Raw genomic sequence first — 16,138 nt, forward strand, 5'->3', positions numbered from 1 at the left:
TATAAAATTTATGTATTTCAAACAAAGAGAACGCTGATGGGACCTGGCTGTCATCCTGAGACAAGTATATCATCATCTAAAATCTCCTTCAGATTGAGACAAAGTGGATCCAAGTAAAAATACTGCATTTTAATGCTGTTAATAGAAGGAAAACACAAACTGCTTGATGACCAGGTATTCTCCTTCCTGTGAGCAAGCACACAAAAATATTTGGATCATATTGAGAAATTGTCATAGTTGTACAAGGTGAACCATGTCATTAGTTCTTCTGTCTCTTCCATACTACGCCTTTTACAGGTTTTGTGCAATGTGTTAAGACTGAATAATGGTGCTAACACAAGACAATGCAACATGTCTTTAGAGCAACGTGATTTCAGCCAGTTTAGCTTAAAAGGCACAAAGACTTTATAGCAGTGATGCAGATAACTGTGAAATATTGCTTCTGTTCACACGTGATGCATTGCTGCACGCAGAACTCTAACAGATTCCAGGACCTGCAACAAGGAAGTTTTACGTGAGATGAGCACAGCAGCAGGAAACAATATACCTGTTGCAACAGCTTAATACAACAGGGCTTTGAAATATGGGGAAGCAAAGTAAGACAAGGTCTGCTTCTGTACTATATTTGAAAGAAGTTTCAAAGAGCAGCTCAACATTGTCCCTGTCCTGCCCTCACCAAAGGGGTGAAATTCTCAACCAAGCAGCCTGGCGTTCAAGTGTTGTTTTGCCCTTCCTTCCCTGAAATTCTCTCTTTCCTGTTTTTGCTTTACACGGGACACAAAAGCAGAGCTCCTATTAGCATACTTTTATAAATTCAACCTCTTCTCTCCCAGCAAGTGCCAAAGCTTTCCTAATAGTTTTCCTCAGGTAAGAGTTCATCACCAAATTAAAATGAAGCAATATGACAAGTTAGTAGAATATATTTGTTTAGCTTGATCACAAAAAACCACATACTGGTTTAGGCCAATTTTCTTTTTATTAATAATATAAGGTTCTGTAATCTCTTAACATTACAACTGAAGCTTTACAGTTAATCTCACACTAAAATGACAAACACTGTTTGGCTTTATTTGCAGAAAATTAAATTACAACCTTGATAAACATACATTTCCAAGATTGAGAAGCAATTTGTGTTTTCTGGATTTCAGTGCTAATGTATCCCTGCCCTTTGAAATTGGTTTCAGTTAATTAACATTGCTATGGAAGAACTATTTGGCCTTGCCTCTTTCACAGCTGTAAGGCAAAGATGACATCTCTAACTATTATACTGTAAGTCAAATCAAGACACATTTTTCTTTGACTGTAAGATTTAGATCCTGGATCAGCTTTTAACAGATTTGCTTCTTTCCCCTCCAAACTTTTATTAAGGTCTCTCTAATGTAAACAAATTTTACAGTCAAGCCACAGTCACTCTCTGCACCTTTCCTCCTTCAAAGGGAGCAGAAGCTGTGTAATTGGAAGTCATTACAAGATTAATTAAAACTGCTTGTAACTTACGTATGGCCAAAATAGTCAAGCAAATGCAAAAGTTGTGTTATGCATCAGCACTTCTAATCTGCATGGATCAAACTCCATCCCTAAACAGGCTGCAGCTACAGGAAGGGAAGTGTGTAGAAAGAAAGAGCATTCAGAAGGAAGAGGCGTGGAAGACTATAGTATTAGAGAAAGTAAGATTTTGTTTAAATGGTGAATGATCTCTATCTAGGTCTTCTGAACTTGCATTACTTTTTTTTTCTATTTGCATTAGCAATTTAAATGTGAAATTAAAGACAGTAATACATGTTTCAACTGCAGTTTCAACTAGGCTCTGACCCATTCCTAAGATAGTATTTAGGAAGACAGCAATATCTATTACATTTGTAGTTAATCTTTTCCTCAGAGCTATCCAGAGACAGTGCTTTGGGACCCTTGTTATTTCACCTTCCCATAGGGCAATTGACATACAGTAAAAATCTTTACTGCATTTTAAATCACTTCAGAAGTCAGTGGCTATTTAAAGGTTAGAGAGTATAAGGAGTTTTTACCTGTGTACTTTCAATACAAAAAAGGATGAGAAAAACCATAGTCAGAAAATTTAAAAATGGGAAGGATGTTGTGGAGCTGTGTTGTACTTTAGTCAAAATCTTAAGAGATCAGTATTACTAAGCTATGACTACTTGTTCTACTCTTTGTGCTGTCATTCTGCAAAAAAGCTTCACATGCTTTCCTTCAAAATTAATTCTTCATAGTTACACAAACTTTCATTGAGGCACATAAACACCCTTCATATTTACCAGCTCCTAGAAAGGCCTCCACTGGGGAGTGACACAAGTCATCAGCAAGATGCCAGCCGTGGCCACGGAGTCACCACTGTGCAGCTGAGGTGAGGAAGCCCCTGCACCACCATGTGCAGATTCACTTCACCAAGACACCTTTGTGTACTTAAGGAACACTTAACCACAGTGTGAAGGCTCAGTCTCCTAAAACGGACTACACCTACTGTTTTGGTTACTGCTGAAATATGAACTCTGGGGACAAGAAAAATTAATAGATTTATATACTGAAATGTTGTGAAATAAAGACCATTCAAAATAAATCCAGCTGCATTTAAAGTATCACATGAACATTCTTGTCTTACGACCTGCAGATCATAAAAACATTTTCTTTCATTACCTTGACAGCATGCAGTTTAGTCATGTTTTGAGTGTCCATGTTTTTCAATCATTTGAATTGTAGCATTGAAATTAATCTTAGAACAAGTTCAGAACTGTCTGATATGCAGTATTTTTTCAAGCATTTTATACTCTTTTTGGTATATTACCAAAACTGAGAGCTAATTAGAGAGTATTCTAAAATAGTTTAAAAACAAAAATGCAATTTATCTTTTTCTCCTCATTAGCGGCACTACCAATACAAAAGGTGTCCAAACTGACACTACAGAGCTGTGAAGCAGTTGCCTAGAGACAGTGTCCTCAAAGGATAGTCTGTATTTTTTTCTATCTTATGCATATACATTAATTATCAAAAAGTTGGATAATTTGCTTTAAGAAAGAACCCACCTTAAAAATGGATCATGAGTATTGACAAATACTTTGTTTATTTTACTGATTAAGATTCAAGTTTCAATGTAAAAATGCTTACTCTCACATGATACGGATCAAGAAAATATCTCATTTTCATAAAGTTCAATGGACAATTAAAATTGTGGCTACTGTGAAGTAAATAAATGATTCATAAAGGCCATAGGAACCTGTACAAAACAAATGGGAAATCTCACTTCCAGGATGACAGCAGGTTGTCCATTAAAGTGTTTTATTAAACTGTTGTGACTGTTTCAAAAGACAGTGCTGGGCAGTTTCATTTGAATAACCGAAAGAGAAATTTTGCATCTGTGCAAAACAAACACAATGGGAACAAAACCCATACACACTAGGACTGAAGTACAGATGAACACAAAATTTTGTTACAAACCTGTTTTCAACGTACAGTGAGAAACGTCCATTGTACAAAACTTAGTGACTGACCTACAATTAATTTAAGATTATCCCAGCAATGCAAATACAACTCAGAACAGTTCAATTGCGTAAGATTTTCCAGTAGTACTACAGGGAGAGACTACTGAATTTTTAGTAGTTTGACTTACACTGTCTCTTTTGATTAAAGCCTACATTTGTACTCTTAAGTATTTGCTGGTTACAACTCTGTTACATGCTTAATCCAGTACAGGGAGGTACTCCTTGGTGTTCTCTCATCTGTCTCTTTGCAGCTTTCCTTTAGCAAGAGGCTGGGCTGAGCAGCTGCTTCTGTAGAAAACACTGTTGTCAGTCTTTGTCCTCCTTGCGGGGGATGCTTTAAGTAAGAAACATCTGGCAGTATCCAGCACTGAAAATACTGTCAGCTGTGCTGCCTAGCTGAACTTGGAAACCCAAATTTGCATTTCCTGGTTTGTACTTTGTGCCCAGTAGGTTGGAACATTGTTAAGTAAAAGTCCATAAACATTAATAGTGATGTTTACACTTTATTGGGGGAAGAGGGAAGGGAGTAGCAAAAATCAATGTAAGTTACTAGTTTTTAAAGTTTAGTCTATGTTATATTTGATTACTGGGATATCAATACAATGAAAGTGGAGGAATTTCAACAGTAATTTTTAATTTTTAGTACATCATTTGTGCAGAGCTTTATAAAAGATTTTTGTTTCCAAAGATGTTATTGGGGTCCACATATTCTTTAACAGATCTCAGCATTCCCAGGCCAACATCAGAGATGCTCTCCTTCATCCAGCGCTTCCGCAATTTGCCTACTGGAAAAACAAAAACAAAGTGCTTCAATATATGGCAGGATTCTAGGAGCCAATCAATCTTGTGACCATGAATGAATAAACACTGTGTGATAAATGCTTTTATTCAAAATTGAGAAATGTTTTGCTTTATTTGATTTATTGTGCCCACCAGACTATCAAGCTCATTAAGCTCAGCATACTCCCAGAGGAGGACTGTGTTCCACACTGTCTACTTTCCTCAGAAACTATGAAATTTAGATGAAGCTTAGGCTGAAATCACATGTTCTATTAAGACAAGGAATCAGTAATAAGTTTTTAAAAGCCACAAACTAATTTTAAGTAGTCAACTGTAGAGGAGATTACTAAAAAGCAGAACCCTACGTTTCTTGATTACTTTAAAGTGAAAATGTAATTCAATAATCAAGCTTAAACCAGTATTGGTTTAAATAGCTAAAAATTTTTTTTCTACGAAGAAGGTTTAATATTTCATTTGAAAACTTCTATGCTGGTTGGTAATTGCTCAATAGCATTACACAAGAGCTTTGTTTCCCATGTAAAACTGGCTATTCACAACATATACCAAATACAAACAAAGCTGAAACAATCTTTTAAGAACTCATTTCACTAAGTTCTCATAATAGTCCTGTTAAATGGCCAAGTGTTCACATGCTAATTAACCAAATCATCAACTCTGATTAAGAGATCATTCAAAACTGAGGACATTTTTTTCATTAAACACACTCTAGCATTTAACTTGTCAGCCTGAAACACAATCCATTTGTCAGTATGATAAGACATAGTAAAGGTTTGAGAGACAGAAGCTTTAAGAGTATCTGAAGCTAAATTCAAGCCATCTTTTGTGCCCTGTTTCAGGGTAACCATCAAACTGTCATCAGAATAATAAATTACAAGGACACCTCTGGAGAACAGAGTATATTTGTGTCTACCTTAAGGAATATGAGCCAGTCACAATGCCAACAGAAAAAGCAAATAATGTGAGACAGAATGAAATTTGCAGTTTGCTAGAAAACAACTATTAGCAGCATGTGTGTCAAGATCAAAGATCACAACTGAAGGACAAAATAATTTGTCATGTGGTAGGAACTGTGGCTGTACTTTGCAGCCCCAGCTCAAGAAAGAATCCCTGTTTGTGAATATACTATCACTACAATGTGACTGTCTGAGCAAGCTGATGTGGTTGAATTTTATCTGTTAAAACTTTACTACTACTACTGAACACCTGAATCGTGGATGTGGCTTGACCATCCCTTCAAGTCACTCACACTGGCTCTTACACAAGCAGCTGAAGAACAGTCATTACTATTCTCAACTGTTATCTGTAATATAGTTTCAGTGAATGTGTTCTGTGGTTATGGATGTAATTGTCCTGAAAAGACTGCAAACAACTGCTCCAACAAGATGGAGCACATTAGAATCACAGCAGGATGCCCAACAGCTAGCATGCCTGCCTCTTTTACACCTCCAGTAATAATGCAATTCCACAAGGAACTGAACTACTGTCTGAGCAGCACCAAACAGTCGTTGCATATTTAATGAAGTCGCTCACCAAGTGCTGGAAAACAGAAGGTGCTTGGAGTGCATCATTAGTTCTGTCAAAGTGATAATTTACACATCTATCTTGTCAAATTTTCTATGGTTTATACTTTTGCAATAATAAATCTAACATACATCTGATTAGTGAACTGGAAAGAAAAAAAAGCTGTACTACAGTTACCAGCAGTCCTTCACAAACATGCTCAACAAAAAGATTTTAACCCCTTGATAACAGCAAAGTTGATCCCCTGCTCCTACCGTTCATGTCAATAAAATATACATGGACCTTTCAACTACTCAAGTTTTCACATTAGAGTTAAATGCCTTGAGGTAATCTCTCCGAATTCTAAGCTGATCCATCAGATAAAATGGAAAATAGACCAAGTGAAGAAAAGGCTCTGTGAAAATGAGAGCAGAACTTAGAAAAGTCATTTATATATTGCTGCACTTCAGGTTAGTGCTGTGCTATTTTCTGGTCCTTCTCCACAGGACAACCCAGTTGGCTTCAAGGACAAGAAGGGAAAAGGAGGAAGCAAATGCCATAATAGTGAAAGATGTTTCTGTGAACATAAAAGCAATCCCAAGTGACAAAGTTGCTTACCTCTACTCTTAGACTAGCTAAAGAACAGCTCTGCACTCAAGGAGGCCTTAACTCCCCTAACAAGGTCTCAGTTAAGCCTGATCTTATCACAGACTACAGAAAACCAACGTCCCATTTCTAGCCTAGAGAAAGCAGACTTTTGAGTTTTAGCCCTACATGATGGCATTTACCTAGAACTGATGGGAGACTGCACAGAACCAGAACTGATACAAGCATCTAGCACTTACAGGCTTTTAGCACTGTATACTTTTCTCAATCAAAAAATGAGATCAGAACCCCGATTCTATATGCTACATCATAACATTATTAACAAATCAATTTGTAGTAGCTTAGCATAGCAAGTTACTACTTGTCCACTCAGCGATACACACCATCACATGCACAATCCTTGTGCCCCAACTGGAAACAAACACAGCCCTTCCTTCTTGCATCTTCTTCCTCTGAAGACACTTAATCTTGCACCTGAAGGGACAGTGTCAAAGAGGATGGAGCCAAGCTCTGCTTGGTGGTGCCAAGCAAAAGGACAAGAGGCAATGGGCACAGAAGTTCCATCTAACTATGAGGAAGAACTTCTTTACTCTGCAGGTGCCCAAGCACTAGAACAGACTGCCCACAGAGGGTGTGGAATGTCTCTCACTGGAGATATTCAAGAACCTTCTGGATGCAAGCCTGTGCAATGGTGCTCTAGGATGGCCCTGTCTGAGCAGGGAAACTGGATGAGATGACCCATTGTGGCCCCTTGCAATCCTACCCATTCTGTGATTCAGTGATCTTATTTATCCAAGATGAGGTACGAGAGAATTAATTTTCAAGTTTTACAGGTGTCAAGTGGCCTGTTCCTGAGGTGTGCTGAGCAGTCTAATAGTGCCTGAAAACATTCACTACTAGGAAGCCAGAAACCTCCAATCTGAACCCCAGCCTATTATACTGAGTACAAACCCCACAGCATGGCAGAGAGCCTACTTCACACAAGGTATTTCAGATCAGAAAGCCAAGGAGCTTGTTCAGTAGCTACTCCAAAGACAGTCCAACACCAACCTTAGTTTTAGGTTTTTATCCATCATTCTAGTCCACATATGAATGAGAAATATATAAACTAAGTAACTTTTCCCCAGCTTTGATACATGCTGCTCCATGCTGGTCTCATTGGAAAAGTTGTTCATCTTTCCATTGCCCTTTTTCACTTGCTCATCTTCAAAAATTCATCTGGATGGCTACAAAACGTCTGGCTGCTAAAAATGGAGTGAGCAAACAGCAGGCAGCCATTGGTTTTCTCACTTTTGGAATATGAAGCACCAGGGCAGACACAAACAGTCTTGTAAGGAAAGTTTTCATGTAGCTGATTGATTCCAGGAATTACTCTATACCCATGCAGAACAGATTTATAGAACCGTGTGGTCCCAGTGGAAGTAGGTTCTGCTGGCACTGCACATTGTACTTCCTCTGCTCCAGCCCTTTCAACTTGAGGAGTCAGTTACTGCAAAACAATAGCTTTGCGGAAGGAGCAGCAGTGACAGGTCCTACAGGTCCAGCTGTTGCATGCTCTTCCTGAAGCTACCTGTCCCTCCAGAAAGCAGCTCCCTGCCCTTATAAACTGCTTAAAAAGCTATTACTCTTCCAGGGAGAACTCTGCAATACTGAGCAAGGTCAGTGCAGTAATGTAAAAACATGGCAGCACTGGAATTCATTGGACCGGCGTATGCCAAGTCTACTAAATAATTAACACTTACCATCACCATAACACTTCGCATATTTTACTTGGTATCTTAAACAGCTTAAATATGTTCAAGTTCTGTGTTGATGAATCAGGAGGTCTGTTCCTTTTCTATTTTTTTTTTTGAAAAGGCACTGAAGATGACTATTCTATTAACACTTTCAGCAGACCAAGGAGGAAAATACAATTGTGTTATTGTATTATTTCACATGAGATTACTCCATGTCTAACAAATATTACAGTTTCAACTCATTCTGATGAGTAGAGCAAGCTCTAGTATACTTAACCTAAGAGTAGAAGATTTTTTTTCCCCTGTGTAGAAGAGAAGAGAACTTTATAATATCAGATTTTGTAGTTTGTCTGGGTTAATTACTGCAGTTTATAGCTTAAGCCACAGCCTCTTAATGCCAAAGAGCTGCAATGTCAAACGTAATTGAATGCAGGTAAGGTGTAAGGTTTGTTTTTTCCTTTGTTTTGTTTTGGGGGTTTTGCTTGGGTTTTTAGTGTTGTGGGATTTTTTCTTATTTTTTGTTTTCCTATATAAACTGCCACTGATACTATAGCTAAGCCTGTGCAGCGTGGGCTACCTGGTTAACGTTTATTCCAGCCAGTTGTTTACAAAGTAGAAGAAAATTACTTCTATTATGTTAACTGGCTAAATGGGGCTATTTTCCTCAACCCCACAATCTGATAATTGTTTCCTTAAGCCACCAGTTGTAGTTAAAACAGTCCCTCAAAGGGAAGCAATGCATCATTACTTTTTACACTGTTCTTTAGTTTTACATGGGTTCTTAGCTCAGTAATATGAAAGGGATTAGGCACAAACCCAACCTTCTCCCTTTCTGATGCTGTACCCCAAAGGGGTTATAGTGGTATTTATACACCAGTCATACCTACTGATTATTTCCTCAGCACATGTTATTTCATGCATACAAAAAAAGGCATGTTTTATGAAAAAGATTCAAGAATGAAAGGTGTGACACATCATACAGGTGTTTTTAGGGCTTGCCATAAATTATTAGAATAATTATTTATCTAAATTTAAACTTTTATCTACAAGAAATTGTCATTCCTAATGCTGCTTTTTAAATGCTAAGTTTGCAAACACTATCTATGGCTCTCTAGCAACCTTACTTACATGATTCTCAAATCTGAAGATACCCAGTGCCCAGAAAAGCAGAAGGATCAACACTGTGCTTGAAGATGTGCAATATCCCTTTCTGAGCACAGGACACAGTCAAGGCAGGGTGACAGCTGTAATGGGGGGGTCGGGGGAAAGGAAGATGCATCCACAGTAAAGTCCTCCTCAAGCTACTCTTCCTATGGTTCAAAGTACCATGATTTCAGTTTTCACGGTGGACTGCAGCTGTGCACCTACCTGCAGTCGGTACCTCCCCAGATGTAAAGCAATTTAGAGATTTACACAACCCAAACTGCCATATATGACCATTTCTTCACTCAAGGAGTATATGAAGATTGACTTAAGCAGGCTTTGTATTTCGTATAGCCTCAAGTCCCAGACTACATCTGTTTTCTTTGATACACAACCCCAGAGTTAAAATAGCTCCATTTATCACAGTGTGATTGTACGCAGACAAATCAGCCTGTCTGTTTCCAGATAGTGAAAACAACTGTTATTAATCACAATTACAAGACAAACACCAAAGGAAATTGCACCAGGATTTTCTTTTACACCACACAATAGACCAGGCAGTACTAAGAGTGACAAGGCCTGAAGGTCAGTAAATAAAACTGACAATATTAGGCTAATTTTCAGCAGCACATCTACTAAGAACTGGAAAAAATTCATCTTGAATATTGAACACAATGCCAGACAAAACCACTCAAAGTGGAAAATATGTATCAGTATCAGAGGCAGTCATGCAAACAACAGGAGTATACAAACAGAAACCCCATTTCCATAGCTGTGGAGTCACAAAGTTCAAGTGTGCAAGGGTTTGAAATGCTATAGAATAGTTTTTTTTCTTGTTCGACACATGCTGTAAGCAAGGTTTTTATATGCTGAGGGCAAATACATCCAAATGTGTGACAAGCTCCAGCTGCATGCAAGTTAATGGATGAAATGCTAGTCACAGTAAAATAGAGCTGCCACAGCAGGGAAAGCAGGAGAGTACATCATGGGGCTAATTCCACATCTAGTGTGTGAGAATTGACAGGTCCACTACACCACCATATTAAAGATTTAATCAGAGGACCATAAAAGCATATCAAACAAAAAATACTGAAACCTTTTCACTCATATTATTACCTACACATCCTTCAATATCCTGATATTGCTAAAGCCAGGTCCATTTCAGTTTCCATCACAAAGCAGGATGCCTGAAAACAGCCCTAGCTAAAATTTTCAAGTCTAGGAAGTCACTGACTGTTTCAAAGTACAACTTCTGCCCTTAGTTTTTTTTCCCCACATAGAACTTTTAGAATGACAAAGTTTTTCTCTAGTTTTAAACCATTACCCTTCTTCTTTGCTCTTATATCTGTGACCAGGCAATGTCCCACGAGAGCAGAGAAAAGAAATGCATTAAGATAACCAGTTTCAAGAAGATAGCTGCACAAATCATACTGACTTCACAAGTCTTCCTGACATCCAAGGTTACAGCATTACATAGGGCACATGCAATCAAATTAGGCTATCCATGTAGGTGGGAAAAGCATATGTAAAGCATCAGGTATAGGAAGTATCATTTATACATTACATTGGTTCTTAATATTAAAGCAGAAAATACCTTGCGAAGATGCTAGTAATACAGGGCAAGTAATTCCCAAACTCCAAGAGAGGAAACTAGATAACTAGAACTTATCAGACAGCAGACCAGTAATGTCAACACTTACTTAACATCAATTATGCAACAAATGGTAGATTGCAACACAGTCCAGTTTAAAGTCACTGGCTCTTTCATTCAGACACTTTGCCTAAGTGCTCAAGAATTTGGGCTAACAGCATTCACAAAGACACAGGGGCCACAAAACTGTCTTAAAACTCTGAAACTCCCATTTGAAGTCTTTGTAGCTGAATACTTATCTGCACAAGGATCAGCAGAAGTTGTTTAAGACAAACTGAACAAACTGGAAAAAGAGTGAGAAATTTCTAGATAAAATGCCAGGAGATCTCCTTTCCCCTCGACCGCCCCCAGGAATTTCTGTTAATGCCGCAAAATACTTTTCAGAGTTCTACTACAAATTATTTTATGTACTCATGAATATTTAGCAGTATCAAAGAGACTAATATTAGACTGAGAATATTACCTCCATGGTGATGTGAAAGACTTCCTCCATTGGCAAGTATTTCTTCTCTAGCAGCCCTCTAAATTTGAAAGATATGTATTTATTCAACAGAAAATGCACAAGATTTTTAGATTTCATTAAATGCTTGCTATTGCACTCATACACACAGGTGTATGAAAAGTTTCTAAAGTAATTAGGGTACACTATATAGGTAAACATTATAGTTCAAGTCTGAAGATAAAGGTAAGTAAGAGTCTTCTAAATAAACATTATGAAAGCCAAAACATTTCAAATGGCATCTCTTGTAACGAATTTATTACTCAACAATAGAATATTCTGGATCACTTTCCCTTTGCCAAAACTTAAATAGTCCAGCGGCTGGGGTTCTCATTTGGAAGGTGATTAAGTCTCAATAAAGAGGTGTGAAAACAGGGTCGTCAGAGTGATTCAAGACCATTATTCAGATCAGAGTTCAACCAAGACCTCCAAGATCCTGGCTGAGGCAGTGAGGTACTTTACAAATGACAATCCTTCCACGAGTGTAGTTTGTGGCAGAAAACAAAATTTACTTTTTTATGTTAATGTTCAAGTTGTAGAATCTTCTTTGCCATTCACCTCTCAATAGTTAGCTTAAAAGGTGTAACAATGAAAGTTTTCTAAGCCCAAGCACTACATGTTTTTTTTCAAAAGAGTGTACTTTTTTAGGAATAACATATATAACTGTACCCATGCAGTTAAGAGATTTCTTTCAGTCTGCCATAGAGTACATATATTTGGTCAGCAAATTCTCTTTGTTAGGTCAAATTTAGTCACTACAATGGAAGATGTGCATCCAGGTCATCACATTAACTCCAGTAAAAGTAATATCTAGGTATTAGTACAGTTTCATTAAATAAACACTCAGGTATTACATTCTTCAGTGCCCTACATGCAACAGGCATGGAAGCCTTTGAACTTGTAGGTAAAACTTTGCATCTGCTTGCTAAACTCAAGAGAAATTTCTAAAGAATAAGCATGAGAAGAATGATATCCTAGTTATAAATACTATTTCTCCACAGTCCTGTTAGCAATTTACTGGTGCTGAAGTTTGAGCATAGGAACCAGAAGGTAGGACAAAAGGCAGTTTGGCCATAGTCTTTCTAAGAATTATGTCTTCAAGGTAACAAGGATATTAGTTTCCCCTAACTAGGCAAGTACAGTGTTTCATCAACCAAAGTGTTAAAGCAGAATTATTGCAGAGCTTCTTTGCCAATGCTGAAGCAGCTTGCAACTGGCCTAACAGACTGGACTTAGACCAGTGCTTATCTGGGCCTAACAGAAATAGCATGAGACACTCCCATTCCTTATTCTCTACATGCAGCACTATTAATAAGGGATGATCTTGATAGTTTTACCATGCATCTTACAGACTGAGTATTAAGCAGAAGAAGTAGCTTTGTAAATAACAGAACTGAGGAAGACTAGTTTCCCATGGATTTGGGGCTTAAGGTTTGAAGTTTCTGCCATCCAAGAAACTCCAGGTCAAGCTCTCCTATATTTCAGTCAGAACTGTTGATTTACTGATATCTAAAACAGTCACCTGGTAGTCTTTTCTCTACTTGATGAACTATTAATATGTACCTCTTATTACCAGTAACGATCAAAGCTTTACAGACAGACTTGTGAGATCTTTCCTGCAAAACTCAGTAAGCTTGGCCAACAGGTTCAGAATATAATCCAAGTCATCAGCTTTTCCCCCTTTATCTATTGTTGCATTTTGTATACATTACCTCAATTTGTTCATAGACATGAATAGGATCACTAATTCCTCTGTAGTTAAAGGCAAAGTAGAAGTAGACACATGCACCTGCATCATAAGTCTGTGTCACCCTGTTGAAGAGAACTGCATTACAAACAAAGCTTTATGACATTAAGCCAACCACTGTGACATTATAAAATTCGTAAGATTATTTCCCTTATTCAAAGGGATAGCATCTTATTAAAATTTTTTTTTATCCTTTTTGCTCATAATCCATGAGCAACTCAATGCTATGACTTTGAATGTTGAAGCTCTTAAGTCATTACACTTGACTCTTGTCCATATAAGCAAGAGTTTAAAGCCTAAGCAATTGCTACCAATCCCTTGAATTCCCCACTCTTACATGTAATCCATTTGCAGGTTCAAGAGGAAGGTCATGGCCACTAGTATTTGTAATATCATCACTAGATCTCTTACTAAACAAGGATTCAAGAAAAAATATTTAGATTATTGCACAGCTTACCTACAGGTGGAAAGAGGAGCAAACTGAACACCCTTTTCTTTGCATTCTCTTACTATCCTTTCCTTTACATTTCTGCAAAGGTCCAAAACCCTGTAATGGGAAACTCGTTAAAATATAAAATTTTAGTATGTGATTTTATACAACTTCTAAAAAAAAAAAACTTCAGCAACCTTTTTTAAAAGCATAATCTAATACAATGTAAGAGGACCTTCTAAATCAGTGTTAACTAGCTTAGACTTTGTTCTAAGAATAGTAATCATCAAGACTACACTGCTTTTTCTGCACTTCTCCTGACAGCAAGTTTACTCAGAAACAGAGAACCTAAAAGCTCTTTTTCATAAGGAAAAGGTGTCAAAGTGCCCAAAAAAAAAAAAAAAGGAGATTACCTACTTCTGAATGTCTTTACTTTCTTAGCAAAACAGCCTCAAAGTTTTCGCAGAGTAGTTAACAAACACAGGAGAAAGCTGGAGAACTCAAAGGTCTAGCAAACTCCGCTAACCTCATACCTTTGTTTTGCTGCAAGACCAAAACTGGAGATCCTTCAGCTGTGCACTACTGTGCCAGCTTGAAATGCTTTAATTCTAATATGGCAAAGAGCTGTTAGACCTTTACATAAGCCACACTTGTTCTGCTTTTTACTAAAAGTCTTCTAGGACAAACAAACTGCTAAAGCAACTAAAAGAAATCACTGTTTTTCAAATTACCATTTCTTCAGTTATACATTCTCCCACAAAGGTCTGCAGTGCTATAATTCAGATTAAGATGTTTTACACAGATTTAAAACTACATTAAAGATTCACAGAACACAAGAGAATTTAACCATTTAGTGAATAAGAAAGTCAACTAAATATTTTATTCAAGTATCTGCTATCCATCAAGAACAAGTTAATCAGTTTATGGAAAGTTACATGGTTCTTACAAGTCAAAGCAGAAAAAGGTTTTCAAAGCATTTGCTTTGGTGACAACAATTTTAAGTACTTTCTAAAGTTCTTAAGTAAAAATTCAGTGTCTTCTGAAATGAGGGAGAGGCAAAACAAATTGGTGACTAAGCAGTTAGCATGCTTCAAAATCTATAAAGCTAAAGTAAAATAAGGAGCACTTTTGCTTTTAAATTGTCCTCAGATTTCTTCTACGCAGTTAGGATACTTTGCCAATTTCAAATGGGCTGGAATTTACCATTGCCACTAAATTTAATAGCAAGAGCATAGGCTTGCCAGCTTAAGTCATCATACTTTGCATTGAATACTGTAAAGCTTTGATTCAAATCACCTTAGATCCTACTTAAGAGATTTCTGGCTTACCAAATGGACAGGAGCATCCAAAATGATTCTGTATATTAAACTCTGTTGCGGTCAAATGTTTCTCAACCATAGCTAACAGATAGAACAATTTTAGGAAAAAGATCTCAATCTTGGGCAAAAGTTACCTTTTCAGTTTTCATTTCCCTACGTTACTGGAAAAAGAAAAAAGTAATTTAAATATACTTAATTTTTTTCATCTTCACTACAGACTCATCCATTTGAAATACACTGCTGATCCCACACACGTGGCTGCTCATCACCCACTGCAGTTATTGTCACCAATGTCCTGCTTCCTAAACAGGGTAATTTCAAGTCCTAAATTTGTTACAGTAAGCTAACCTAAGAAGAAATGTTACTGAATACTTGTTACATTGCATTTACAAAATCCTGGTATGTAATTTATCAGCAACTTTAGCAAGAACACACAGCTGCAAGACTTGAGGTATGTCAGGGTACATCCAATACACACAAGGCCTAAATTAAGCATCCTCATGAGCAAACACGAGTTAGGAATAATTTGAATGAAATCAAGTTTTAAGAAATTCTTAAGAGTAATCACAGTTTACCTATCCCAAGGAACAGACGTCTCAAATGATTCTCCTATTACATAGTAATCCAGGCCCAGGTCCTAATAAAACGAATAAGGAAATTATTAGTAACATTCAGCATCAGCATCTGGGATTCCAGTGTATGCTATACAGCTAACAGTTGAACAACGTTTTAGTTTGCAGGAGAAAAACAGATATTCTAATTTAGCAAAACCATCATATGTCCCAGTGACATAAGTTTATTATTATGGAAATAGGGAAGCTCTTAAAAGACAAAGATGACAAACATTTTGATGTCATGGCTACAGTGAGACAACTTGTCAGACTGTCAGTACATCTACACTAATCAAATATTTGTATCACTATAATATCAAACCAAGTGCTTCACTGTGCTAATCAGTATAACACCTAGTAGAAATATTTTTTTTTTTGGAATGTAGTTGCTATCTAGATAGAAAAAAGACAAACATCTGCCCATCTTACACATAGCCTGCTGAAATAAAGGGAGATTCAGTGATTTGTCCCCAACAAATCAAGCACTCAGGATGTGCATATTGTTCTGAAAAATAAAATCTCAAACAGTAAGACTAAAATTCATAAGAACAGCTGCAGCAGTTTAGACTAAAAGTCTGTTGTCTTGGAATTCGGATTTAAA

The 16,138-nt window shown here is 37.2% G+C and overlaps 1 protein-coding gene across 1 annotated transcript in view; it reads right to left on the reverse strand.

The window, feature by feature from the left end:
* Positions 1-957: 957 nt before the first annotated feature.
* The window catches only part of AGPS (alkylglycerone phosphate synthase), a 54,063-nt gene continuing 38,882 nt past the window's right edge, over positions 958-16,138 (reverse strand). Inside the window, exons 17-21 of the mRNA XM_008634729.2 lie at positions 15,502-15,563; positions 13,635-13,724; positions 13,143-13,242; positions 11,395-11,452; positions 958-4,279 (exon numbers count right to left, since the gene is read on the reverse strand). Of these exons, the coding sequence (XP_008632951.2) occupies positions 4,158-4,279; positions 11,395-11,452; positions 13,143-13,242; positions 13,635-13,724; positions 15,502-15,563 (432 nt within the window). The 3' untranslated portion in view covers positions 958-4,157. The remainder of the gene's footprint in view (positions 4,280-11,394; positions 11,453-13,142; positions 13,243-13,634; positions 13,725-15,501; positions 15,564-16,138) is intronic.

Source organism: Corvus brachyrhynchos, unplaced genomic scaffold (assembly GCF_000691975.1).
Source record: "Corvus brachyrhynchos isolate BGI_N302 unplaced genomic scaffold, ASM69197v1 scaffold255, whole genome shotgun sequence".
In the NCBI taxonomy this organism is placed as follows: domain Eukaryota; kingdom Metazoa; phylum Chordata; class Aves; order Passeriformes; family Corvidae; genus Corvus; species Corvus brachyrhynchos.